General features: G+C 34.9%; 1 protein-coding gene across 1 annotated transcript in view; it reads right to left on the reverse strand.

The window, feature by feature from the left end:
* Positions 1–699: 699 nt before the first annotated feature.
* The window catches only part of LOC110019545 (2,3-dimethylmalate lyase-like), a 37762-nt gene continuing 27606 nt past the window's right edge, over positions 700–10855 (reverse strand). The window contains exons 5-8 of the mRNA XM_020717243.1: positions 1921–2071; positions 1667–1836; positions 1034–1070; positions 700–951 (exon numbers count right to left, since the gene is read on the reverse strand). Of these exons, the coding sequence (XP_020572902.1) occupies positions 824–951; positions 1034–1070; positions 1667–1836; positions 1921–2071 (486 nt within the window). The 3' untranslated portion in view covers positions 700–823. The remainder of the gene's footprint in view (positions 952–1033; positions 1071–1666; positions 1837–1920; positions 2072–10855) is intronic.

Genomic DNA, 10855 nt, shown 5'->3' on the forward strand with positions numbered 1-10855 from the left:
CTAATATAATATAATTTATCAAAATCTAGAAGCACCATAGGTCTTGTAATAGTTCGATTATAAACTGTTATCAAGCATCATATAATAAATAAGTTTTAATTAAGCCTAATAACGATTAATATAACGTGGCTCAAATTGTTGCTCCACTGAACTTTACACTCAAGATACCCGTATATGGAGTAGAACTGACTTGAAGTTCAAGTAAATATTATCTTTTGATTTTCTGTGAATTTTCAATTTAATGCAATATAAAATCAGTCAGTATTTAACTGAATTTTTTAGGAGTTCAGCTAAAAATCTACGTTCACTCTGGCTAACCAGCCATTTGATATCATTGTGTTTTATATCTAATATCTTTAGCGCGCGCGCATCCGGCCTCCGGAAGTTCGGACAGCGGCCCAGATGCAGCGAGGAGGGCGGAGGTCCGGTTCCTCCCCTCCTCCGCTGCATCCGGGCCATTGTCCGAACATCCGGAGTCCGGATGTAAAATTTTTTCGTGTGTGTGTGTGTTTACACGTGCATCCCCATAAAGAAAAAGATTCGGACAGGTACATACATGAATAAATATAGTGCAGACTACAATTTGAATCATTAAATTTCTTCCATGATGTCCTCTAATCAAGTAAACCAATTTTCAGTTCTAAGTCAACTTTAAAATTTTCATCAGTTATGAGAATAAAGCTCATTTGCTCAACTAAATGCAAGCCACAAACTCAAGTTTTATTACTTATGGAGTGATAGTTATGCTCATATGTATCATACACAAAAACATGTATAAATACCAAATAAAAACACAGCGTTTAGAGGAGAAGAAGGGAGCAGCTCATTCCACAAAAACCTGAATCTTATCACCCAATGCACCATTGAATTCTAGAAGCATTTTCCCTTTCTCAGGTGTGCTCTCCAGTGAAGCATTTTCTAACAATTCAATAACATTTACTCCACCCAAGCCTGGGGAAAAACAAGCCACAAAAATTATTTTAAAATAATATATTGAAATCAAAGGAGCATAGATGGGGCTATATATACACACCTGGAATTATGCTAGCCATACCTTCTAAGAACCCGGCCTGCCAAACAAAGCATGTAATTAAAAAGTTTTACACTACCTTTTAAAAATGTTTCTTGAATCAAAATACACCACATTCCTTCTACTGATCATTTCTGAAATGCAAGCATTTTACATACATCAATCAAATATACTCTGAAAAATTTTCATTTATTGCAAGTAGATTTTTGTTTCAATTGCCAACCCAATTCTAAGAACAATAGTTGAATTCACATTCTCATAGAAGATAAAAATGTGCATGTATAGATGCAGTGCTAATGCATAAATATACGAAAATCAAAGCGACAGGAGAAAAAAATTTGGGAAGCTTTATGTACGTACCAGTTGCCACTGAACTATGATAAACTTACATATGTAACACCCAAACTTCAAATTTTTACGTATGTGCCACCTTACTCGTGCATGAAAAAGTGAATTTCACTTTCTAAAAGTGAAAACAGTGGTATTTTTTTCTGTGATATGAAAGATTTATGCGATATTAATGTAAGAAAAGTAAAATTTTAGTGTTAGATATGTTAAAACATAAGAATAGAGTGGTATGTATGTAAATGCAACAAAAATTTATTCCTTTAAATGCTTGAGGAAATATCTACTAACCGGAATACGAACGTCAAGCTTCTCAAATCCATTGCTTCCTGTGACTTTTAATCTCAGAGTCCGAGACCATATACCAGATGAGTGTTCATTAGAATCATCAGACTTGCTTCCGCCATGAAGTGGACTGAGAACCTCAACTACAGGTTCATTTATTCTCTCTGCTTTTTGGCCTTAGAAATAACAAAAACACAAAACAAGAAGAGTTCAAGAGGCACAAAGTGGACGGGAAAAGAAGAGGAAAGGCTACTGCTAACCTTCTTCATAGGAAGGAAGGACGCCAGTTGTTTTATACCGTTCTTCCTCTTTGTAATACTCGTTAAAGCCAATTGTTTCCTTTATCTCTTCAAACGTTGGTAATCTCCCAGGAGGAGGAATGCGGCCACCTTTTAAAGCAGTCAGTGCATCCTGATGATAATCATACATGCTCTTAAATACATGAATATACCGTTTTATAAATAATTAAAATAACTAAGTTACTGGTAACAATGCGGTAGTGGTAGAATGCATAGCAACAGGTTAACAAACTGGTCTGGTTTCGTGTGTTTTTAATTTCAGTTTACTTACTTTTCTATTAGAGAACAAACATTATAGAAAGTCTTTAGTCCAAAGCTCTTTCCTTTGACATTTTAATTTCTAGGAATTATTTTCTTTTAAGAATAGACGGATTGAAGAAGTGTGGAAGAGTATTTATATAGAACTATTAAATGATGGAGGTTTTCTGCTTCTTTAAAGAAGGGCACTAACAATAGATCTCCACTTCAAAGAATTTCAAGGAGCCCCATCTTATTTGGGATCACATTTGTTTTTTGTTTTTAATTATGTTTTTTGCTTTTATTTTGAAAACATATTGGTTTAGTGTATTTTCGAGTTTTCAAAAGGAATTTAATATATTTTAAAAAAAACTCAAAATACCTAAAAATTTATTGGAGTGTTTTTAAAAATAATTAATTGTGTTCTAACATACCAAAATTTTTGAGTAAAAATATAAAAAAAAAAAACAAAAGAAAAGCAAAAAAAAAACAAAAGAAAAGCAAAAAAAAAAAAAAAATCAAAATCAAATTGGATTAAATTGCTTCGCAAGTGATGCTGTTTACTCATAGAAGGAAAATTTTACCATAAATCTAAATTGATTCTATATAACATAGAATAGATGAAAGCTTAAATTTTATAACTCTGCATCAAAACATTAATCATTAGAACTTAAAAAAAAAATCAAGCATACAAACAAATACAAAGCATATCTTTTTGTGGTACTTCTAATCCAAGGTGCCTTCAAACCATCTCTTATTCTTCCAAATATATCATAATTAACTGTAGCGACCCATTTAATTGGTGCATCGTTCATCCTTCATTATACATGCTTGAACAATCAAATTGCCTATGTCTATTTTCTGCTATCTACTATTCAGAAGATGCGATTCGCACCATCTTGATATAAACATTTCTAGCTATATCCTTCCTAATTTTTCGAAACATGCATCATAAGATTCTCATTTTTGGAATCTTCAATTTATTTATCAATAAATTATTAAAAAACCAACATTTAGATTCATATGATGCATAAATGCAATTTTAAAAAAATTATCTTTCGAATTTCATGATATTGTCTTATTACGTAAAGCTCATGAAATCTCGTTTTTAACAATTCATCCTTAAACTTAGAAGTTATAATCACATCTATATCCTCATTCATTAGTATAATAAATCAAATAAAGCTAAATTCATCACACCAAGTTATCCCTTAAATTTCTAGTTATATTGGTTAATAATTAATAATAACACACTCACGAAAATTGTATATCATAGGTCTAGTTTTATTTTTAATTCAAAGCCCCCATATTTAAAACATTTTTTCCATTGTTCTAAACTTTTTATTTTTTTAATAAAAAATTCACAAACGAAAACTATGCCAACAATAAAAAGCAAATACAAAGATCACTCATTTTGGTTATTCTTTGCAAGCATTTCAATACCCCATAATTTTTTTTTTAAAAAAAGTAAAGATTTGCCGTTGATTCTCAATATGAACTTTACTTTAATTGAACACTTAGTGGATACTCCATATCAACTTTAATACTTTCTACAAATTGCCTATCAGTGCAAACTTGAAAAACATCCTTAATAAATGTTACAATCCAACCCGGGGATTACAATTAACTATGATAGAAACAGACGGATGGTGATAATCATGTTTTTCTATATTCATTTTAGCTTCATTGAATAAAAGAATTTCAGCACACATGCAAGTCAGAAATTCCTTGCTCTGAAGTACACCTTAAACTTCCCCTTACAATGCAAACACTCCACGCCGATCTCCCTTGTACAAGCACTTAAAATATTTCACGCTTAAACCCTCCAAAACTCTCGGAAAAAAAAAAAAAACTAGAAGCTTTCTCCGAAGGAAAACTTAGGAGGAGATCCTAGGACACAACACAAGACTCTTCAAAGAAAAGTAAAAGTAGCCTCCAATTGCCCAAGAATTCTTCATGCCCAAGGCCTCTCCTTATATAGCCAGGGCTCCAAAATCCACATCCAAACATTCCAAATTAAGTTTCCTGCATAACAACCGCCACGGCCAGGTGCGGGTTTGCCGCCTCCCATAAGAGGTGACGCGGGCACCCAATGTCTTTCATGGGCGCGGTGCCTCCTCTAGATGGTGGCGCAGGTGTGCCAGGATAAGGCACTGGTGCCCCGCTTCCTCCTGATGCCGACGTAGATTTGCTTTGTCTTAGCACGAAGTACTATTTTGTTTTTCTTCATTTTTAGCTCCCCTAATCTCGCTCCATGCCTGACATCTTGCAATACACAACAAATATACCTTCCACAAGCATAGAACTACTATAATCATGAAATATAACATATAATTAATAACGAAATGTACTATATTTTTGCTTCATAATAATTTTCACAAACTTACCCATTGCTTGCCCTCAAGTAATCTCATAAATACACATAGACTCATTTGAATGTTTTTTGTAGCTTTCATATGCGAAATTCCTTGGCATTTAATAAGGTCATAGAAATTTCAATAAAAGTGTGCAAAAAACATATCAAACTATAATTCTCATAAACTTTTAATAGCTTGGCCTTTCTTCAATTCACCTCTTTCTGAGCATAAATAAATCTCAAAGCACTTAAGCAAGGGTGATGAAAATATTTTCATTAATCAGAGATGTTTTTAAGTCCATTCAATATTAATAAAACAATCCAAAATCCCTCAATTTCTTTCTCGAATGTAATATCAAGGAATTTCATAAAAGAGGTTTTTAAGTCTTATTAATTAGGAAAAGAATTAGACAAGCATTTTTTATTTTCATGCTTAACCACAAGCTAGTTCTCAACACAGCTCCATAATTTTTGTTTTAGATTAGAGCCTTCTAAAAATTATTTTTCCTTTTTTTTTTTCCTATATTTTTCTCTTTTTTTTCCTCTTTTCTTTTCAACTAAGAATTACTATATAATCATACATGTATTTTTAAAATTTTGAAAGGCTAATCTCCCTTAATTAATAATTGTTAATCTCTTCCTAATGCATATTCAAAACTATTATAATTCATTTAGAAAGCATTAAATTCAATTAGATTGTCGAGCTAACGTTTATGGGCTTAAAATTTTCCGATTGCTTCCTTCTCTTTATAGTCACATCTTCTCAAATATTTTGGGCTTTTATGCTAATGGCAGAAGTAGTTGAAGTGAAGTACTCAATTGATATGAAATTAACTTTAATCCTTTTCTTTGATGAATATTCACACAACTTTTAAAGTTACTATGTCACATGATCGGCTTACAAGGAATTATGAGTCGCTACCATAAAGTAGTCTAAAGCTTAGGTACTATAATTCACCTTAAGCAAATACACATGCATAGCTTCTCCCCCAAATTTATTTTCTATTCTATTTACATCACATGAAGGATTACAATAAATGAAAAGTCATGCCAGAGAAGGGAATTTAACATCAAACATGCTATCATTTCATATCAACAAAAGAGGCAAAACATTCACATCAAAGACAGCAAAGCTAGTACATGAACACCACAAAACCTAGCATAGCCAATCACATCTCAAACTCAAAAATGGATAAATCACATGAAGATCTAAATAGTACACAATATAATCTCAAAACACAAATATCAGTCCACATCACAGCATAACATGGAAATCCATAACATCCTACACATGCCAACAAAGTTCACAAAGAAACATAACAGAATCGGAGTCTACGAGAACATACAGCCAAATACACATCCAAAAATCATAACTCATGCATCATTTCCACAATTGGCCTCCTCATCCTCTTCCATGGGCTCGGCCGCATTGTCGAGCAGCTCAAATAGTCGCGTCTCTGGGAATCTCACAGGGTCCAGGCCATCATTCGTCTACTGCCACCATTACAGCTCCTGCTAGGCCGCAAAGTACTGATGCAGAAAACCATACTGTCTCTGGTGTTGGACAACATAAAAATGTGACCGCTCATATAAGTCATGAAGGTTCCACTGCATGATGGCCAAGTCCTTTGCCACAGTGTCAAGATGTTTGGAGATGGCACTGATTGACGTAGTGGGCCTTGGTTGGGATGGGGTTGATCTAGAAGAGCTCTCTCCTTTCAAATATGTAGACGATCTCTCGTAAGAGAAATAATGGCCTTAGCAATGGGTTTTACAAGGTTTAGTTGCTCTTCCCACTCTCCCAAACAACCTTATCTTAGCACAAAGGGCAGTAATACAGCTAGGGTGGTCAAGTCCTATTATGGTCTGCACGCTAATGATGTGGTTGATAGGAATGGAAATGACAGTCCCCACATCAATTGACATTCCTTTTTGGATGCAATAATTGAGAAAAACTCGATCCTTAGTGACATCAATCAGGCTGGTGGTGGGTACGAGTCTCGCAGAAATGAAATAGTGACATGCTTTTGACTCCTTATTCATAGCAGCGCGAGGGAAATTAACAATCTTGTCATCATTGAATTTCCACTGGGTGGTGGAGTCGGTGAGAAAATTAATAATTTCATGATAGTTAGGAGCCAATTAATTGGAATACTTACAGTCTGGGACAATGGCAAGGTCAATGATTACATTGATGATTTTAAAATCGAAGGCTACCTGTTTTCGCCTCATAAAGACTTTCTCATCCACGGGTTCCTTTGCATTGGCTATAAACTTGTGAACAATCAGGACAGCAACAACTAGAGCGGTGTAGCAAAACTTTTTAATCTTTTATCGATGATCACTCTTTCAAGCCTACCCTCGGGATCAAGAAACACTTTTTCCGGAATCAATTTCTTTGATACCAAGAAATTCTCATCGCAATTTGTCGCTTCAAGACTAACAAATTTCTTTTTATAGAAGGTGGTAACTTTCTTAAATTGGTTCTCGGTGCCATGGCTCTCAAAAAAGAAAATGAAGGAGAGAAAGGAATTGGAGGACATCCACCCAAAAGAATGGAATGAAACAACACAAGACTGAAGAAGAGCTCACCACTGGGTCTTAGGAACACTAGGATCTTCTTGCAACTTCCCTGTACTTCTCTCTAGTTTTCCTCTTCTCTCAAGTGTGCATGACGGCTAGGGCAGTAAAGATCGCAAAGGGTCGAGTGAGACAGAAAAAATTGATCTTCCTTATTATGCCAAAAGTGGGTGTGTTGAGGGGTTTGACACATGTTTGCTGCCCCCTCAGGTTGGGTGGTTAACACGGATGCGCCCCTATATGTCAAGCATCATGGGTGCACTTTGGCATAGCACATGTTTCCCTGCTTTCAGTCAGCCCAGCAAAGGTGCGCCAAAGGCTCGTGCAGGCGCCAACCTCGGTTACCACCACTAGTGGCTTCTCCCCTCTAACACACATACAATTCCACCTAACCCTAGTAACACACCTAAGCACACTCTAACACAACAAAATAAAATTTAAATGCACACAACAAGCAAGTTTAAAGCAATAACAAAACATAACATATTACAAACTAACACAAAATAAAGTTTAGGTTACCTCCCAAGTAGTGCTTGGTTTAACGTCCTCAGCTAGACACTGCCATATCTACTACTTAGAATGATTCAAAAATTAGGACTTCTTTAATACCTATCCTATCAACTTTTAAGTACAACTTTCGTCTTTGGCCATTTATCTTGAATGCTTTGCTATTTTTCCTCTCCCGAATGTCTACAACTCCAAATGGATAAAATTTTACTATAGTGAATGGTCCTGATAATCTCGATTTAAGTTTACCGAGAAATAAGTTCATCACGAATTACAAAGTAAAACCTTTTGTCCAGGTTGAAATCCTTCATAATAAGCTTTTGGTTATGTCACTTTATCTTTTTTTTTTTTTTTTGTAGATCTTGGTACTCATAAGCTTCCACCAAAATCTCTTCCAATTTGTTGAACTGCAGTAATCTCTTCTCTACCTAATCCTTCTGGTTATAATTAAATTCCTTAAAGGCCCAAAACACTTTATATTCCAATTTCATAGGTAAATGACGGGCTTTACCAAAAATCAATCTACAAGAGGACATTTTTATGGGTGTCCTATAGACCTAAAAAACATCATCCAGCCTTAATGACCAATTCTTCCCACTTAGATTAATATTATTTTCCAAAATCCTTTTAATCTCTCAATTAGACACCTTCGTAATCCATTGCTCTGAGGATGGTAGGTAGCAAACCATATATTGAATCCCATAACTGACTACTAATGTCTTTATCCTCTTATTGCAAAAACGGCTTCCTCCATTGTTGATAATCACCATAACTGTTCCAAATTTGCTAAAAATATTCTTTTTCAAAATTTTTTTAACACTTTGAGCACACAATTAAGAAGAGCCCCAACTTAAGTCCACTTTGAGGCAGTCCACTACCACCAGATTATAGATGTTTCTTAATGAAGGCACAAGGAGTCCCATAAAATCAATTCCCAAATATAAAAATTTCAACTTTCAAAGTAAAATTCAAGATTAACTAATCTCTCTCAGAAATATTATCTCCTCTTTAACATCTATTACAACTCTTGATATAATCATTCACATCCTTAAATAGAGTTTGCCCTTAAAATTCATATTGTAAAATATTAGAAGCAATTTTAAATCCTCTGAAATGCCCCCAAAATTCTGAACCGTGACAAGATCTAATGATGTCGTTGACCTCTTCCAAAAGAACACACCTGATGATGATCTGGTTTTTACAATTTCTAAAAAGATTTCCTGATATCATAAATGAATTTCTCTATTTGGTGGTATGTCAGATCATATAGAATTTTGTCATTGATAATGAAGTTCACAATTTCTGCATACTACAAAATATTTTTGTCAAAAAATGACAAAGATTCGCTTGCAAGAAAACTCTCATTTATTTTAACAAAAGACTCCTAAATTTTTATTTTTGCTCAAACCTAGAGAAGTGGTTGACTACCTGATATTCTGTATTTTTCCGACCAACTATCTTAATATCAAATTATTATAACAAGAGTACTTATTGAATCAAACAAGAGTCACAAGATATTTGATATCAATAGTGGTCAATGTAGAAATTGAATTTGGTACCAAACAGGTAGGGCCTAAATTTATTGAATGCATATACTATCACCAGTATCTCTTTCTCAGCAGTGGTACAATTCAATAGGACATCATTAAGGGTCTTACTATCATAATACATTACATGAAAAACTTGTTTCCCCATTGCCCGCACTGTGTAGTCACCGAAACTACACATCAGCTCAAACAAATGATCTCAATCAGGTGCAACAATGATAGGCACCCTGACTAATTTTTCAAGATTTCAAAGGTCACGAGACAATGTTTTTCAAAATTGAAAGGCGCATCCTTCTCTAATAAATGACACGACGATTTCTAAATCTTAAATAAGTCCTTAATTTATTAAAAGTAAAATCTGATGTGTCATAAAAAGCAATGTCTCTTTAACAAACATGCGTGAGGGTAGTTTTTCTATCACCACTGCCCGCACTGTGTAGTCACCGAAGCTACACATCACCTCAAACAAATGATCTCAATTAGGTGCAACAATGATAGGCACCATGACTAATTTTTCAGGATCTCAAAGGTCACGAGACAATGTTTTTCAAAATTGAAGGCACATCCTTCTCTAAGAAATGACACGGGGTTTTCAAAATCTTAAATAAGTCCTTAATTTATTAAAAGTAAAATTTGACGTGTCCTAAAAAGCTATGTCTCTTTAACAGACATGCGTGAGGGTAGTTTTTCTATCACCCGAATTTTCACTGCATCTATCTACACCAGCTTCTAGAAAACTTTATGCCCTAGCACAATACCCTCAGTCACCATGAATTGTCACTTCTCCCAATTCAGTACTAGTTTGGTCTGCTCACACCTTTGTAACACATGTGCAAGATTATCAAGGCAGAAATAAAAAAATGCACCAAACACCGAGAAAGTATCCATAAAAATGTAAACCCTAGTTTCAATCAAATCAAAAGAATGGACTTAAAGTAATGTTAAAAAGTGGCTGGTGCAATGTATGATTAGAAGAACATCCTCATAAAAACAAAAGTTCAATAGAAACTAATAAAGATGATTTTTGTGACGACCTATTTCAGAAAAAAAAAAAGGAACGAAGGAGAGGAAACGATGAGTCAAAAACCGAAGAAGTTAAAGTGAAACCGAACAGAGCAAGAGAGGAAGCGAGGGGAGGTCAAGAAGTCGATGAGGTAAATTTACAACTTACCTGGAGAGTCAATTGGCGATACTCGATCCCGTGCCATCGAGCCGAAGGAGAAGAGGTAACTGAAGGAGGTGGCAACTCATGGGTACAATCGAGTTGAAACAACAAAGGTGGAGAAGAAAGAAAGAGGCGACATGGTGTTGTTCGGCTGATTAAAGGATCAATGCTCGTGCGAAGGTGCAAAAGAGGTCGTGTGGCCATTGCGAGCAAGAGAGGATGGAACTAAAGCATTCAACTTGTGCGTTTGATCCGGATCGCATGTAGAGGTGGGGAAGGAGAGTGGTGGCTTGAAGGAGGGAGATCTCTTGTGCAGTTTCAAGAGGAAGGGGCAAGAGTCTCTTATTAAAAGTAATAATAATAAAAACATGTGTGTATTATTGAAGAGAAACATAAGCATGACATAAATGCTTTTTGCTGATGATATCCTTCTAGTGGATAAGACGAGAGAAAAAGCCCAGGAAAAGCTTGAATTATGGAGGTCTACATTGGAGTCTAAAGACA

Source organism: Phalaenopsis equestris, unplaced genomic scaffold (genome assembly GCF_001263595.1).
Source record: "Phalaenopsis equestris unplaced genomic scaffold, ASM126359v1 Scaffold000061, whole genome shotgun sequence".
Lineage (NCBI taxonomy): Eukaryota > Viridiplantae > Streptophyta > Magnoliopsida > Asparagales > Orchidaceae > Phalaenopsis > Phalaenopsis equestris.